This window comes from Achroia grisella, unplaced genomic scaffold (assembly GCF_030625045.1).
Source record: "Achroia grisella isolate CSIRO2021 unplaced genomic scaffold, CSIRO_AGI_Agris_v1 utg1107, whole genome shotgun sequence".
Classification (NCBI taxonomy): Eukaryota; Metazoa; Arthropoda; class Insecta; order Lepidoptera; family Pyralidae; genus Achroia; species Achroia grisella.
Window position 1 is genome coordinate 76219 of NW_026712578.1, and position 18569 is coordinate 94787.

Sequence of the window (18569 nt, forward strand, 5' to 3'; positions counted from 1 at the left end):
TGATATGACTTCAAGTCTTTCGCACTTTAATGCTGTTGGCCGCAGCTGGCCTGCAGCTTCAGCGGATGATATGACTTCAAGTCTTTCGCACTTTAATGCTGTTGGCCTGCAGCTGGCCTGCAGCTTCAGTGGATGATATGACTTCAAGTCTTTCGCACTTTAATGCTGTTGGCCGCAGCTGGCCTGCAGCTTCAGCGGATGATATGACTTCAAGTCTTTCGCACTTTAATGCTGTTGGCAGCAGCTGGCCTGCAGCTTCAGCGGATGATATGACTTCAAGTCTTTCGCACTTTAATGCTGTTGGCCGCAGCTGGCCTGCAGCTTCACCGGATGATATGACTTCAAGTCGAGATATGACTTTCAAGAAATAACTTTAGAGTATGCAGAGATGCAGACGGAATTGCATATACAAATAAAATCCACATATTTATCTATACACCTATACATATAAATAAAATTGGAGTGTCTGTTTGTAATATTGAAATAATTGTTTTTTACTACATGCATGTGAATATAAATACGGTACCTACACCAAAGTAACATTTTTTACAATTTTTGTCTGTCTGTTTGTTCTGGCTAATCTCTGAAATGGCAAGACAGATTTTGACGGGACTTTTTGGGCGGTAGCTGATGTAATAAGAAGTAATTTAGGCTACTTTTGTTTTAGAAAAATAAGTTAAATTCCACGCGGACGAAGTCGCGACTACAGCTAGTATAAAATAAAGTCGCTTCCGTCGTCTGTTCGCTTAGATCTTTTAAACTACCCAACGGATTTTAATGCAGTTTTTAGCAGTGGATAGAATGATTCAAGAAAAAGGTTTATATGTATAATACATGTACAATGAGAAGCCGAGTCGATAGTAAATAAATAAAAAAAAATTCACGTAGATTAAATTTTATTCCAAAATTCCATCGCTGTTAACTCGTATATCTTAACGTTTCTTTAAATACATTTTATTAAAATTAAAAATATATTTTAAAAAGAGAACAATAATTTCAATTTTACGCGCCAAATTTCGCAACCGATTTCTTCTTATCAAATTTCAAATTCACTTAACAATTTCATAATATCAGTTGATTCATAAAAAAATATCCTATATTAGGTACAATTCTGTCTGAACGTTTATCAGATCACTAAATCACTTTGCTTGTAATATCACAAATGCTTACATTGAAGTATTCTTTCCCTTAGATCTAAGATCTACTCAGGTCAGTATAGTCCTTGAAGCACTGTCCTATATATATAACAACATATACACATATATGGAAGGAAAAAAATTTAATACAAAACTTGACGTTCATATGTTGCTAAAATTTCCTACATTAATAATAAGATTTTTCATTAAATTTCATGTATACACATAAAAAACTGTTAACAAAATATTTTTATATAATTGCAACATGTAAGTTTCTTGTTCTTTTTTCTTGTGTTTAGACAGCTGTCAGGATGAGTGGTAGATAAAAAAAATGATGACTATCGAAAAGTGCTTCAATGTAAGTTTTCAATAAACTTACATTGAAGCACTTTTGCACATAAATACACAGCACATAAATGATTTTCTATTTTATTTACGGGGAATTAGATTTTTTTTCTAGTTCCCATTCAAATCACGAGAGAGCAATACCAGTTTATATTAACAGTTAATTACACTAATAAACTGTATTATTAAAAACGGTAATAAAAAATACGTTCATAAGTGCAAAAACATGTTCTATATGAATGAAAGCTTTTAAGTTATGCTTTGAATGCTTTTACTCAACACTTTTAATTACTTAACTTTTACTACAGAGGGACGCAGTACCCATAAAGCACGTCTTTATCAAATATTCCATGCTTGTAATAATTAAATTGGACTAAAGAACCTATGTCTATGTCCAGCAGTGGACGTCTTCAGGCCTGCGATGATAATGATGATGATGAAACAAAAGAACATATAAGATTCTTCAGATTTAATGGAACAACTAATGAATCTTCAAGAATGCTATTTATTTACTTTAACCTACATTTGGAAGAATAAGGAAGAATTCGCATTCGCTCGCTTGATTTAACTTCTTTATAAATGAGGTAATTTTATTTATGCATTCAGAATGGTATCATTACATGAATTCAACACGTATAGACTAGAGCAAGGGAAGACGGAGAATATGCATTCGTTCGTTCGGTGTAAACCGCAATTACAATTTTTTTTAAGTCTTTATTATTTGTATTATCTCCTATGAATATAGTGACGGAATGGACATACTCTCACTAGTATTAGGAGTAGAATAACTTGTGGATTTTCTTTCAAAATCATAATCAAAAATCATTTTTTTATTTAGGATATTTTAGCCGCTTGTGAACGTAAAATTTTTTGTATTATAGATTCTTTCCCTACCATTTTGACATTAACAAATTATGGGTACAATATTTGGAAGACCCATTGGCAATAAATTAACGCAAAGCGGAAGAACAAAGGACAGATTTGCGTATCCTAAACCCACTTTATAGTGGATACAACTATAATATAAACGATCTAAACAGTTCTTCGAGGACCATCCACGTAGACCTTTATAGATAACATCTCTATCTAATCTAGATACAAATAGGTACGGAAATTATGATCCTGTAATTTGTATAAGTCATTGTGAAGTTATGACGGAAGATATATATGAAGAGGTATTTCACATGTAATGCGATATTCTAAATTGTAACAACATTTAATCACACACACATGTATGAGAAAGAAATTTTGTTATTAGTAATAAGAGAACAAAGTCGGGGCATTTCCGTTTCGTAAACACAGAAGTCGATCAAATTGTTTATAATTTGCACTTGAAAGTATGTCAGCACAGTACCATTCCTTTGCCTACATCAATTGAAAAAAATATAACAATAGATATTTCCCGCGTTTTTAAGCCATTATCTTTAGGTTTACAAATTTCGTATAAGAAGGTATTAATTAATTATTTCATTTTATTAAAAATTGGCTTAAAATGTGAATTGAAAGGAAATCTCTTCAATTGTTTCTAAAAAGAAAATAAGTTTATGTACTGTATTTATTGTATTAGGCGATATAATTGCCATATAGAATCAGCAAAATAACTTGATTTTCATCGACATTGTTTACGCCCGCGTACATACATTCCATCCTGTCTATATTAGTCAGTGTTTTATTAAAGATAATTGTTCCATACATGTGTGTGTATGTAAAATAAAGAGTATAATATCATACGTATTTATTTACAGCCATTTAGTTATCAATGAACATATGTCTATATTAAACATTTGATAACAAAATGAATTGTTGTTTTAGGAGGCATTTGTATGTAATCGAACTTCAGTTGTTATCTTTGCATACAATGTACAAAAGATTGTAAGCACCTGCACCAGACCTACAAACATACCCATTACATGTAAACAATAACTGACTTACGCAACATTTATAATGCAATACAATTTCCAAAATACGATTCAACAATGTGCCACAACTAATAATAAACTTTGATGGCAAGACTTTACGATTGATAACCAAAACTTCCTCATTAACCTATCAGCCTTCAGCACCGTTTATAACAAACGTTCTTATATTATCAACAAGATATTCCGACGTGCCAACGGCAACCACTAAGCACAAATAACCACTATAATGTACAGCCCTCAAAAAGACCCAAGTTTTGTCACAAAATACCGCTAAAGACAACAAATGCAGGTAGCTATGTGGATTTACAATCCGCCACAAACCGGTCGCAAAAAAGAAAATGCCCGATTTGAAAGCAGACTCTCTTCTAAGTATGTCGTACTCTGTGCAATTCTCGAGCAGATCTTGATAAATATCTATATATCGGTTCCATGTTAATGAAGACAGCAACATTTGTCCAGAAAACAGCCCTAGCACTTGAATAATCCTTTGGAAAGTCACTTTAGTCTTATATGATATACCAATTTCCGTGGTATGCTCCTTTTCGATGTCCTCGCTAGAGTTTATCTCTTTCAATTGATGATAGGGAAGCGTGCTAACTGGCGTGCCCTTGTAACCTCTCCTGGGTGGATTATTCTTCAAGTAAATTAATATACCCAGCATCATAGCTATAACACCAATGAAGTCACAAATGCCATCCACCCAGTAGCCCATTGTGCCCACTTCAGATCTCTCACCTTTGATATTCTTCCTCGATCTAGCGACATGTCCGTCCAAATCATCCAAAAACATTCTCAACTGGAACAGAACAACACCTAGCCTTCTAGCAGCTAAGTTTTGACAAGTCAACAAATTAGCACCAATGCATGCTATAAAAACATGGAAATAGGATATCATATTTGGAGTAATAAATAACATCTTTTCAGATATACTCAGAGCTAAATCCAATATATCACATAATGGTCCGTAAATGTAATGATTTATGTGGTCTACCATAAGGCCTTTGACTGTGGGATGGCACAGGGGATTTATTGTACATGGTACCCAAGTAACTTCCTCGTACCTCGGCTGATCTTTCATAGATTTCGTCGACGACTCCTGTTGGGTACCGTTCTCGGGAGGGTCGAACATATCAATCTTGAAATTCCGGATCCTCAGAAACAGGAATGTGTCCATATAAATGCAGTACACGACAATGACTAGAAGCAAGAACACGAGAATCTTGCTAGCTTGCGAAGATGGCCACATCATCTTGTTTTTATAAATAGCTATAATCCAATGAATGTACAACATAAGGTTTCAAATCCGCTGCTGTAGCAATTGCATCATATCCGACCAGATGTTTAAGATCTTTCGTCTACCAACGTCTAGGCGTGGGTTAACACAACTATTTATAATACCACCCGAATAAAAGCTCAGCATTTCGTTAAATCACCGCACATTTTGTTTTTTATATACATCACTACATCTCGCCACTCACTGTGCAAGCTTTACGTTCCGGAGTTATATCGTTGTGGGATTTTATTGAACAGTATGGGAATATCGTGTTAAACCATAACATTTCACTACAGTTCGGATGTTTCGCGTTGTAATACCTCGTTTATTATTGTGTCAATAGAATTATGTCGCAGTTGACTAACATGCGTGCGCATGGGAAACGCGCGACGTACAGAATGAAGTCAGACTCAGTCAGAATTGGCTGCCGGCTCGACTATTGGTTCTCGGGTCACGGAGCAACTTCGGTCGGAGGTACAGTTGGCGCAAATAAAAAACGAATGCACCTTATTTCAATAGCCATTGAGTCGAAATAATAATAAAACGGGATATGGGGTCATTTGTAATATTATACAGATCTGTTTAAACATAATAATATGTAGCTAGACGTGTATTAGAAGTTCAAGGTTAGTTATATTACTGTTGTGACTGAAATGACAATAGTAAATTAGTTGATAAGTATTTTCTATATATCTGAATAGGTCTGGTACGTTTTATTTGTTGAATTTCAATGAAGTAGGTAACAATATTTCATTATGAAGAAACAAGAATAGCCTTGTATGTAAGTGCGCTACAGGCAGGGGCGTACTAAGGTCTAAGGCACGGAAACCCATAATTTTTGGGACCCGTAAATTATCTTAATAATATTATAAACGCGAAAGTTTGTAAATATAGATGTTTGTTACTCTTTCACGCAAAACTACAATGGATTGTAATGAAACTACAGTAATATAGATTATGCATCAGAATAACATAGGCTTTTTATTGAAATATAACGCGGGTGTAGTTTAGTTTAGTCCTCGAGTGGCGACCACGGACCGGAAGACGCAGCGTGGGAAGACCAGAGAGAAGTCCAGCAAGGTGGACCGACGATCTGGTCAAGATCGCTGGAAGGCATTGGATGCGAGCAGCGCAGGACCGATCGTCGTGGAGATCTTTGGGGGAGGCCTATGTCCAGCAGTGGACATCTTCCGGGCTGCGATGATGATGATGATGAATGCGGGTGTAATCGTGAACACACGTAGTTTTTCATATTTTTTAAAAAAAATTAGGCTAATTGTTTTTATTATTAGGCTACAGGATTCTACATTTAAAAAGAATCCTTATTTTTTTTTATAGTTAGAATGTTAAAGGTTAGGGAATTTGATATATTAGAGTGATTTAAGAAAAAGAAAGAAAGAAAAAATATTCAGTGCTTTTCAACAATGTTACAATATAAAATAGAAATAGAAATAATCTTAATTCAAATAAACTCAATAAAAGCACTTTTGAATAGTCATATTTTTGATTCCACCACTCATTCGGAACGCAGATTCATCACAAGAAGAATGTGCAAGAAACTTGTGTGTTCCTATAAGAGGAACGCTTCTTTGTATAATACATGTACACCTGTGCGAAGACAGGGCGGATAGCTAGTATGGAATATACGTAATTTCATCCTAATGCACTCTTGGCACCACAATCAGGACAGAAACCACCGTAAAATATTACCATTACAAATATCCAGTTATAACCGGTTTTATCACAAAACCTATTGTTATTTCTAGCTATTGTGTAGTTATATTCTGCATAACCCATTTTGGATTTTATTGTGTACTTACAAAAGTCGAGTTTCACAGTTGGCTTTATTTCATGCCTGTTGAAGGGAGACGGATATAGTATATAGGTTATGACTGCTTATTTTGTTGTTCTCTGTTTTTGTATTAAAGTAAGATTATTAATTCCAGTCATTAAAATAACATTTCCAGTGTTGCAATTTTTAATCTCAAATAAATAGTGATGTGGTAGAATCGAGTTTTTACAATTAAAAGTTAGTCGAGATTACATTTTTTTTATTCAATATCAAATTGCCTTTATACAAATAAAAATTCTAGTATTAATTCCTCTGAATCCGATGACCGATACAAACAATCGTACTCATGATAACAATGTTTGCACCGTGCGAGGAATCGAACCCGCGACCATCGGATGTAAAGCGGCGTGCTAAACCACTAATCCAATGAGGCCCTCTATATATATAATATATATGTATGTCGGTAGGCTGTACATATATAATATGCGTTTCTCTTATTTATTTTATGATAAACTAGATATAACATAATCCCAATGACAAATGAATCATAGACTAGTGTTAACACTAATACAACAACTAACAATCTGTTATCTACAACAACACGCGTGTGATTTGTATGTATGTAGCGTGTAATCTCAGAAACTACTGTAAACGATAATAACACACATTCACACAGCGCCATCTAGCGTGTAACTGAGTAGACCTTGTGCTAACTCTTAACTAAACAACTGATAGAAATACTTAAATATTTTATGTAAATATATACATAATTAAGAATGTAATGTTTTTTAGCATTTTTAAATCCGCCTGCTCTATCAGGGGGTAGGGTAGGCGGATTTAAAAATGCTAAATAAAAATAAATGCTAAATCATTCTGGTGATACTACGTATCACCAGAATGATTTAAGTAAAAGTAAAATGATTGAGGTAAAAAGAACTTCGTGGTGACTCAAAAAGAAGATATAGTATGTAGGTACAAAAAGCGGTCTTGGGGGGAAATGGGATTGTTACTAATGTGGATTAATAAACCCATTACTAGTAATGTACCATATCAGGTTGACCTCCACGCGGTTCCCCCTGGAAACCATCGTGATAAATTCTTGGTGAATTTGTCACGATGGGCTAACTGACCTGACCTCATGCACTTTTTATCATCTCCACTGGTGCCCCGCCAGCGTAAACCGTTAGCGCAGGCGAGTGCACCATTTCATTATCATACACACAAAAAAAAAGGTCTTATCGCTTAAGCGATCTCTCCCAGACAACCTTTGGGTAGAGGAGAAAAGAAAGTGGTGGATGGCGCGTGATGGAATGAAAGAAACATAAATAATAACAGTAATATATCAAATATATACATAATATGAATGTAAAGGGAGGGGACGCCCTAAGAAAAGATGGATGGATTGTGTGAAAGATGATATGAATAAAAGAAGAGTATGCTCAGATATGACGACCGATAGAGAGCAGTGAGAATGACATACTGCGCCGACCACAAATAATGGGATAAAGGCAACGCAATAATGATGATTATACATAATATATATATAATATAAATATAGAGTAATATAATAAAATATTAAAGAAATATATATACTATAGTAGCTATGCAATATTCAACTGAGAAATAATTTAGTAATGAGGAAGGAGAGTAGAAAGAAATTATTATCTTCTTAAGTATTATAAACATGCAAGGCAATAATAGTTCATGTACAGGATTTTCATTTAATGTAAATAAATTGTCTATTAAAAAAATCTGTTGAGTTTCTTGCCAGTTCTTAATTGCATATATATACTGAACTAGCTGGTAGGGCAAGTATATTAATAAAAAAAAGTTCATAAACTGCTAAAATGTTGTACATGAATAAATTATTTTTGACTTGCTTTACCCGCAACTTCGTCCGTGTGAAATTTAACTTTATTTTTCTAAAAACAAATTTTCCAAAATAAAAGTAGTCTAAGTTACTCCTTATTATATAAGCTACCTGCCAAAAAAAGTCCCGTTAAAATCGGTCCAGTCATTTCGGAGATTAGCCAGAACAAACAGACAGACAGAACAAAATTGTAGAAAATGTTATTTTGGTGTATGTATATACCATATTTATATTCATATACATGTAGTAAAAAACGGTTATTTCAATATTACAAACAGACACTCCAATTTTATTTATATGTATGTATACATTTGATTTGTTATTGATCAATAAAGCCATACCTGTGGAACTTGAGTCGACTTCCCGCATCCAGTTTCACCAATCAACACCAATGTTTGATATTTCTCCAACAAATACAGTATATGATTCCTATACTGAAACACTGGTAACCTCTGCCGTTGGGCTTCGAACGGTAGATGATGGTATCTATTGTACACAAAACTTGTCTGTGCATCTTTGTCTGCAGTCAATGCTGTATCTATATTTGGATTTATCAGTGTTTCTATCTTGCCATCTCTGTTCCTCGTTGGGTATAGTGTTTCTTCATCACCTAGAGTCATAGAAGGTATGATTAAGACTTTAAGATATGAATACAGCTCCTAATAAAGATTATATTTCAAAATCATAATCAAAATCACAAATTATTTATTCATGTAGGACATTTTAGCTACTTAAGAATTTTAAAATTTTCCCTACCATCCAATTCAATATACAGATTCAAATGTGAAAAACTGGCAAGAAACTCAATTGAATTTCTTTTATTTTTTAAATTAAGGCAAGCACATTGTGTACTTATAAAGGAGTCTATGTCTGACATTATTTGGCAACGGCTAAACTTGTCTATTTTAGCTATTTCCATAGCATTATGTCGTATGGTATTTTGTTATGGGGCAAAGCAGCTGATATAAATACAATATTTACTTTACAAAAGAGGGCCATTCGCTCCATTTATGGTATGGGTTCCAGGGAGTCATTGCGAGAGTGTTTTAAGGAATCAAATAACCGTTGCTTCTCAATACATTTATGAAAATATCATCTATGCCAGAAGGAATATAGACAGTTTCAAAAGAGTTAGTGATTGCACTAATAAAAGCTTACGTAACAATAACAAACTGATTTTACCTAAATGTCGTTTGGCTAAAGTTAGTAATTCGTTTTATGGCAATTGCGTAAGGTTTTACAATAAAATACCAGAGTCTGTTATAAATCTGCCAGAAAAAAGATTTAAATGTCAAATAAAACAGTTCCTTTGCAAAAAAGCTTACTATAAAATTGAAGAATTCGTTAACGATAATAATGTTTTTATAGAAAAACTTTAAATCTATAGCACTGACAATATTATCTGATTACATTAATAATGAGTGCGTAGCGACTTCTATGTTGATTATCGCATGGCTCTTACTTGTGATACTGTAATTATTTATATAAAAAAAAACATCTATTAAAAAGAGCAACACACAAGTTTCTTGCTCATTCTTCTTGTGATGAATCTGCATTCATGAGTTAGAATCAAAATATGACTATTCAAAAGTGCTTGTAATGAGTTTATTTGAATAAAGATTATTTCTATTTCTATTTCTATTTCTATTAAATGGAAATCCCATGATTGAACAACTATAGCCATGCATCATCATTTAAGTAAGCCTATAGCAGTTTAATTTCTATATCATAATAAATTCTTTCTCTATAATTCAATATTGGCGCAGATTATACCATCTCTATTTCTAGAAATGCTAATTAAATACTTCCTTTTCAAATAAACTTAATATAGGCACTTTATTAATTTATTTTGGATGTCCATCCATATTATGTTGGTAAACAACTTATGAACTATGTTCGTGAATTATGATATATATTCTTGTTATTTTAATTCATATATCTATATCCACCTCCACAGCAGTGCAATGATGTCCGTACTGGACTTCATTGCACTGCTGTGGACCCAAAGGAGTGGACAGTCCAACATATTTGTTATAATTGAGGAGGTTGTTTGCACTCTCTCGAATTCAAAACATCAGTGACTTTATAATAGTGGTGTATTTTATAGAACCATGATTAGGGATTGGATAGGATGCAGATTCAGCCTAGAAGAATAGGTAAGAAAATAGCCTGTTTCTTAGCTGACAGTATCTTCAATATTGAAGACAATCCTATTATTGTTGCAACAGACTACAAGCAATGTAAATATGTTTTTCAGAGAATAATTAAATTACTATTGCAATATGGCATTATGATGTTTGTAGGTAAAGCCGGATTATACCCGGGCAAACCGGGGGCAGACCACTAGTAAAGTTTATAAATTTTTTTGTCGAAAAAAAAAGATTCATTGACTAAAAACCATATACAGCTATACGGTCGCTGAATAATTTTAAGGTTAGGTAGGTTAGCGGGATGTTTTGATGTAATAATTTAGTCCCCGGAAGATTATTGAACTTGCAAAACATGGCTTAGTAATGCTCCGAATAAAATAAAATAAATTTCTTAATCAAATGTAGTTTCAGTTAAGTACCTGGCTTTATAAATTTTGGTCTTGACCCCAACATTTTTCACCAACTTTATAAAACAAAAACACATTTATCACCACATAATTTATTATACTCACTAACACAAGTATTTATTAAAACAAAATAACATCAAAAACACTGTTGTTTGTAATATTTCTTATTCATTTGTTTATTTTCACATTGTCATCATCAGAGTAAATATTTTGTATTTGCCGGTAATCGTTACCGGTTACTATGCTATAATATACTTTGTCTTTTAAAAACAAATAGTAATAACAACCTTCTTATATGCATTTTATTCAAACTATTTTTTAAAGTAAAAAAACCGCTTGAAAAAGAGAAATGACATGAAACATAGGAAAGTACAATAACACTGATTTAATAGGCATTAGAAAATAAATCGTACGTCTTAAGCAATAAGATACATTATCAATTACATTAAATACTTTGCAAACTGCACTTGTTCTTGACAATGATTGAATGAATTAAACTTAGAATGAACGTAAAAAGTTATGAATTAAAACGGAAATGTCATTCTATTTATTTTTCTTTTTTACTCATATTACTGCACTGGAAGATAGGCAACTTAAATAAAATAAAATAATTACAATTTTATCTCAAAACCAAGTTAAAACATAGTATTCTTATACTATGTTAGTATAAATGTTGGAAGTTTTAGCTTAGTTGTTTTTTGTCATTTGGTATTGGGCCCGTAACATTAGTTATAAATATAAAACCTCATTCAGATCTAATGAGATAAATACTTTTTAATAATTATTTAGGTATTAACTTCCAACCAGGAAAAAATATGAATTTGTATTATCTAATACGACATTAATAATTCTATTTGTCAGTGTATATTATATTAATTATATTGGTATACACAGATACTCATACTGTATTATAACTTCACGACTATAATTCCAGATGGGGTAGTCAAAGCTAAATCACGATACTATCGATGTATTAGATACCTTGATATATTCATAGACAATGTGATAATATTATTTAAATCCATCATGACAGCTTAGGGGCCAACCATAAATTGTGAGTGGGAGGGGAAGGGTCAATTTATCACAGAGACGTGGCACAATACTGTGACGACCTCAGTGGTCTGGTGGTTTAGCACAGCACTTTACTTCCGATGGTCGCGGGTTTGATTCCTCGCACGGTGCAAACATTTGTATACATGAGTATGATTGTTTGTATCAGTTTATTCTATGTATATTATGTATGTATTTATAAAAAAAAATATCTAAGTATTTATTTATTTATTTTATTTATAACTCTTTATTGCACCTTTAAACAAATACAAAACAAAAGAATATTCATAGTATGTAGGTGGTGATGGTACAAATGGTGGTCGCTTAAGCGAGTTAGCTTTTATATCAGATGTCTAGTAACATAAGCTCTACTTTCTGTGGGTCTAGATGGCGCTATGTTAATTGTCCAGAGTTATTTAATATTAAGAGGTACATTTACATATATATGAGGTTATATTTACATATATATTTATGTATGTATATTGTTATTTTTTTATAGAAATGTATATTTTGCTTATCTTTATATATCTTTTTTTGACATTTCTTATTTATATTAGTGCACCGCCAATAATCTTTCGCTGCACCACTCATGGTTGCCTGGTAAATAACGCGGCAAGATATTAAGTCCGCCACATGTACAAATTTTTTTGTGCATTTAAGTTAAATAAATAAAAAAAATACAATACTGTTATATATTATAGTATGTATACATACGTACCCTCTTATTTTTGTCACCACGCAGCTTACTCCATAAGCTGTTCCGTTTTTAAGAGAGAGACAGAGTGAAATCACAGGATACACCAGAGAGAGACGTAACACCCGAGTCCTCAAGAATAGCTACTCATCAGACCACGGGTGATACTCTTCGATCGATCCCTGACCTATTGAAACTCGGATCGAAATCACAACTACCTGTATTGGTATTCTATATGCGTTTTATCAACTGATTTCACTCATCACACACTTGTATCTATGTCAAATATAAAATTCCTCCCGAGCTATCGAGTTTACCTATATATTTAAAATAGAAATAATCTTTATTCAAATAAACTTAATATAAGCAATTTGAATAGTCAAGTTTTTTTATTCTACCGCTCATTCGGAATGCAGACTCATCACAAGAAGAATGAGCAAGAAACTTGTGTGTTGCTCTTTTAAATAAATATTGATTTGCTTATATTTAATTAACAACAAGGATTAGGCATGCGACAATCAATATAAAAACCGCTACGCACTTAATCTCTGTTCAATCAGATAACAACTAACATTAGTGCCTGTTTTACCTCTAACCCGCTCTCGAGCGTGTGGCACTCCAGTCGCTATCGAGTTTTACAGAAAATCTATGTACAGTCTCACGGCGGATTCCACTTTGGAATTCGTAAGTGATGCTTACAGTTACAGCTCGAACCTCGGATCAGTTAACAGCTCTATTGATCCGAGGTTCGAGCCCCTAGCGGTGACCTCAGACTAAGATCGTATCCGTCAGGCAGGAGATTATCTTCATACACTCAAGAGCCCCTAGCGGTGCCCTCAGACTAAAAGTATCCGTCAGGCAGGGGTTGATCTTCAGACACTTCATTATTCATCTGCGAGTTTGGAGTACCCTCAATACTCGCCAGTACGGCCAACAGCATTAGAATGCGTACTTAGTTCAAAGAAAACAGTGATTTCCATGCTGTTCACGTATATAGCCGACGGTGACCATTTACCATCAAGTTGTTTGTCATTTCAGTTACATAAACGAGTTTCAAGGCGTTTTGGCCGGAGTTCCCACCAACATGCTGACTACTTTCATGAAGGAGGACTACTGGCTGAAGGGTGTGGTGTATCGGCGCTATTGTGCTGTGCAGATTGCCGGCATCAGTGCCGTGACCACAGAGACAATTTATATTTTTATTTTCTATTAATTTTAATATCATTCATATGTATGTTAGACTGTAAGGTATCATCACAACATAGTATAAAACAAAGTCGCTGTCGCTGTCTGTCCCTATGTATGCTTAAATCTTTAAAACTACGCAACGGATTTTGTTTTTTTAATAGATAGAGTGATTCAAGAGGAAGGTTTATATATATAATACATGTACACTAAGCCGGGGCGTGTAGCTCGTTTATAATTTGGGCCATTAGTAGCCTGAATTAAATGAATAAATAAAAAAATATAACAGTCCTCCTGAATACAGAGGAGTAAATGGTGGCCAGATATAGACGTCGAGCAGGATCATCAATTCAGAATGTGATTTAAAAAATAATTAAAAAGAATTAGTTATTTATTTATACACAGGTACGTAATAAATAGCTACAGATAAATATACTTATATATAACATTTAGAAATGCTTATTATATTTTTAAATACTAATATAATGGCCTGCGTATATATATACTACAAGCTGTTCCCGCGACTTCGTCCGCGTGGAAGTTAACTTCATTTTCTAAAAAGGAGTTACTCCTTATACATCAGCTACCTGCCAATAAAAGTTCTGTCAAAATCGGTCCAGCCATTTCAGAGATTAGGCGGAACAAACAGACCGACAGACAGACAGACAAAAATTATAAAAATTGTTATTTTGGTATATGTACCGTATTCATATGCATGTGGTAAAAAACGGTTATTTCAATATTACAAACAGACACTCCAATTTTATTTATATGTATATATGTATAGATAATGCGTCTATTATAGACGATTTATGTCGTAATGGTCCGTGAACAGCCTTCTTTAGTGGCTGTATAAACCGATACGAGAACGGCATGGCCTACCACTAATATACCTTGTATATTACATCCAATAGGTACAAAAGAATGTAAGAGCCTTAAGCGTCCAATGAAGTTTTGGATTAACTTGTGTTGTATACTGTGCTGGCTAATCAGATATGTGTTTGTTATTCTTATTATATTTATATAAATTATATTAACATCTCATCTGCGAAGGAGCCAATTTATTGGACTCGAATACAATAGCTCCATCTGTGAGAAGTCCTGTAACTGGTCTCAAAGATGGCGCGTTAATGTCATCTTGACAGCTAACTGTTGGTTATATTAAGTTAATTGTATAAGCATAGGATAGAATATCTATATGGGTGTACCCAAGTAAATAAGGGAGAGGATCCAACTGCGCTTTCTGATAATTTTGTTTTAATTGATGATAATGGTATACACCCTTGGATAAATGGTATACGCTGGCGGGGTAGTAGAGGAGGATGAGCATGAGGTCTGGTCACTTTGCCTGATTTGATTAAATAACCTGGAATTAACAATGGTTTCCATGGAGAAACGCGAGGAGATTGAGCTAACATTGCTAGCAATGGGGAAACAAAACGCTATTACTAAAAATACCATTCCTCCCTTCCTGATAAATGCATACGTTTTACAAAAATCGCGATCTGTGCTAAGTAAACTCTTCCTTCCTTTGTACCGGAAGAAAACTAAAATGCTTAACGTGACCAAACGTCCTGTTTTAAACGGGATTGACCCTTTTTATAATTACGAGTCCCGGTGTGAAACTGTAGTACGAAAAATTGTCCCGTTTTCGGAAACTCCGCGAAAATTTGTGCAGTCGAGCGGTGGTAGTGATGTAGATTAAATTTGCTAATAGAAATAGAAATAGAAATAATCTTTATTCAAATAAACTCATTACAAGCACTTTTGAATAGTCATATTTTGATTCTACCACTCATTCGGAATGCAGATTCATCACAAGAAGAATGAGCAAGAAACTTGTGTGTTGCTCTTTTTAATAGATGTTTTTTTTTATATAAATAATTACAGTATAACAAGTAAGAGGCATGCGATAATCAACATAGAAGTCGCTACGCACTCATTATTAATGTAATCAGATAATATTGTCAGTGCTATAGATTTAAAGTTTTTCTATAAAAACATTATTATCGTTAACGAATTCTTCAATTTTATAGTAAGCTTTTTTGCAAAGGAACTGTTTTATTTGACATTTAAATCTTTTTTCTGGCAGATTTATAACAGACTCTGGTATTTTATTGTAAAACCTTACGCAATTGCCATAAAACGAATTACTAACTTTAGCCAAACGACATTTAGGTAAAATCAGTTTGTAATTGTTACGTAAGCATTTATTAGTGCAATCACTAACTCTTTTGAAACTGTCTATATACCTTCTGGCATAGATGATATTTTCATAAATGTATTGAGAAGCTAATCTAAATAATACTTAAATTTTAAGCTAACCATTTCTGAATGAAGCTTTAAGATTTTTTTTCATTGCCTGACTATTAATTCACATAAATAGACCAATGTCCCGTTTTGAGTCAGAGAATAAATGGTCATGTTAAACATGACCCTAATTTCTCGTGGGTCAGAATCCTGGTACACCCATATCTAATTATTCTATATTTTGCATAACTAAATGTAATAATATGTACCTTACAGTTACGATATTGTTACGGACATTAAATTTTATCAGTAATAAACAATAATTTATAATTTGAAGCAGTTACAAAACATAATTGTGTTGTAGATTATTTATATACCTATTTCATTATTGTACTAAATAGTATGTATTTAAATTTAAGCTTATAAAATTATATTATAAAATATAAATTATATTATAAATGAAATTGGAGTGTCTGTTTGTAATACTAAAATAACAGTTATTTACTACATGCATATGAATATAAATACGGAACATACACGAAAATAACATTTTTTACAATTTTTGTGTCTATTTGTTTGTTCCGGCTAGTCTCTGAAATGGCTGGACCGAGTTTGACAAGACTTTTTTTGGCAGATAGCTGATGTAATAAGGAGTACTCTTATTTTAGGAAAATTATTTTTTTCAGAAAAATAATTATTTTTATATCCACGCGTACGAATTCGCGGGAACAGGTAGTATATAATATATAATTAATTAAATATGTATATGTAAGTATTTGAGAGTAACGTTACAATGTATAGTAAATATACAAGCAAATATACAGTTAATAGGTTCGTAATAAAACTCATTGTAGGAAAACTCCACAAATTATTGCTTAGAGGAAAACTGAAAATATCCTATTACATGTATCATACATTAGATTGTACACTTGTATGGTCTATATATTATTAACATATATTTATATAATAGGTACATGATATGTTTGATTCGGATTTTGCAAATTTAAATCATTAGCATCAGTAATCTTAGCACCATCTTCTTCTTTTTTATGTTCACCAAAAATATCAATTTGCTCTTGATTTACCTTTAAAATATCATTAGGATCTATATCAGAATTTAGATTATGAATGATTTTGTACTGTTCATTCAAAGCATCGTCGTCGCCGTTAACGATTTTTGCTTTAACTAATGTACCATTATCACTAACTAATTTGAGAATGTCGTCTTTTTCTACAGCTTTCAAATCTGGAGATATTTCTGTAATGTTAGATATCGTGACCAACTCCTGATACAGTTTCCTTGGATTATTTTTCAGGTATGGTTTTCTATACAGCATCTGATTAATATTACGTACAAATGTTTGATACGGCAGTCTATATTTTACGTAATAGTATGGTTGGTAAGTTATCGGTTTTGGTCGTTTAAGCAAATACGTCAACTCCATCATGCCGGCCACGTTAGGCAATGTATTCAATTTATATAGATTAGCTACGGCTAACCGTTGTAAATCTGGCGACAGCATTGAATTACCTACAACAGGCTTATAGTACAAAGGAGCAGAGCTAATTTGATGAGGAGTTACCAAATCTGAAGGAATATTGTTTTGGGTTTTCATGTAATCTAATAGAGTTTGCGAGGTGTCTTTGTTGATGCCTGGAATACCATTTTGGTTTGCAGAAATGTCAGTCAGTTTGTAGTCTGGTAATAAATTTGAATAATCATTTTGATTCAAATTCATATTACCCGGAGAAGGAATGCTATTCTGCGTTACACGCTTTTCGTTTGTATTGGGTATTTTAATTTCGTCGGGTTGTCTATATTCTCCATGTTCTGTTAATTCCTTTAGAAGTTTCAAAAGTGGTATTAAATCTGATTTAGTTGAAGTTATCTGATTATTAGGATTACTATTAGGGTTGTTTAAGTTTGACTGTTTATTAAAATGATTACTTTCAAGATTTGGATATTGATTTGACACATCTTGTTGATATACTGGTACATAGTTTTGAATTGGTTGATTAATCGGAAGTAACATTTTATCTTTTTTCACGCCAGGATGATTAGCATTATTGATATGATTCTGCGGAGTATTAACTGAATGGTCATTAGCTTGATCTTGGATTAGTTTTATTACGTTTTCTAATGTAGAATTTTGAGATAAACCCTTACCAACATTATTCAACATCATACTTAAAGGAATCTGAGCTTCATTTTCAGGTAAATTCGAATGATCTTGTGGCATTTGTATTAATTTATGTTTAAAATTTAATTTATTAAAGATGTGATTCATTGGTACATTTAAGTGTTTCTTTACTACATCAGCTAAAGCATTATTGTCGAAGTTCTGTTTATTTGAATGTAAGTTATGTGCTTGAAGAGTAGTTTGATTTGCAACATTTGTATTGTACTGAGAGTTTACAAGCTCTCTGTTATAATATTGCATATTATTAAAAGGGACTTGCGATTGCATTGCATTAGTACCTCTTTCGTTAAAATCAGC

At 33.0% G+C, this 18569-nt stretch overlaps 2 protein-coding genes across 2 annotated transcripts in view; both read right to left on the reverse strand.

Moving 5' to 3' along the window:
* The window catches only part of LOC131849225 (probable ATP-dependent RNA helicase DHX35), a 67561-nt gene extending 56205 nt beyond the window's left edge, over positions 1-11356 (reverse strand). Inside the window, exons 1-2 of the mRNA XM_059199251.1 lie at positions 10905-11356; positions 8677-8945 (exon numbers count right to left, since the gene is read on the reverse strand). Of these exons, the coding sequence (XP_059055234.1) occupies positions 8677-8945; positions 10905-10938 (303 nt within the window). The 5' untranslated portion in view covers positions 10939-11356. The remainder of the gene's footprint in view (positions 1-8676; positions 8946-10904) is intronic.
* On the reverse strand, positions 1805-5056 carry LOC131849232 (ceramide phosphoethanolamine synthase). The gene has a single exon (XM_059199263.1). It carries the CDS (start codon positions 4689-4691, stop codon positions 3531-3533), a length of 1161 nt encoding a protein of 386 aa, XP_059055246.1. The 5' UTR covers positions 4692-5056; the 3' UTR covers positions 1805-3530.
* Positions 11357-18569: the final 7213 nt, after the last annotated feature.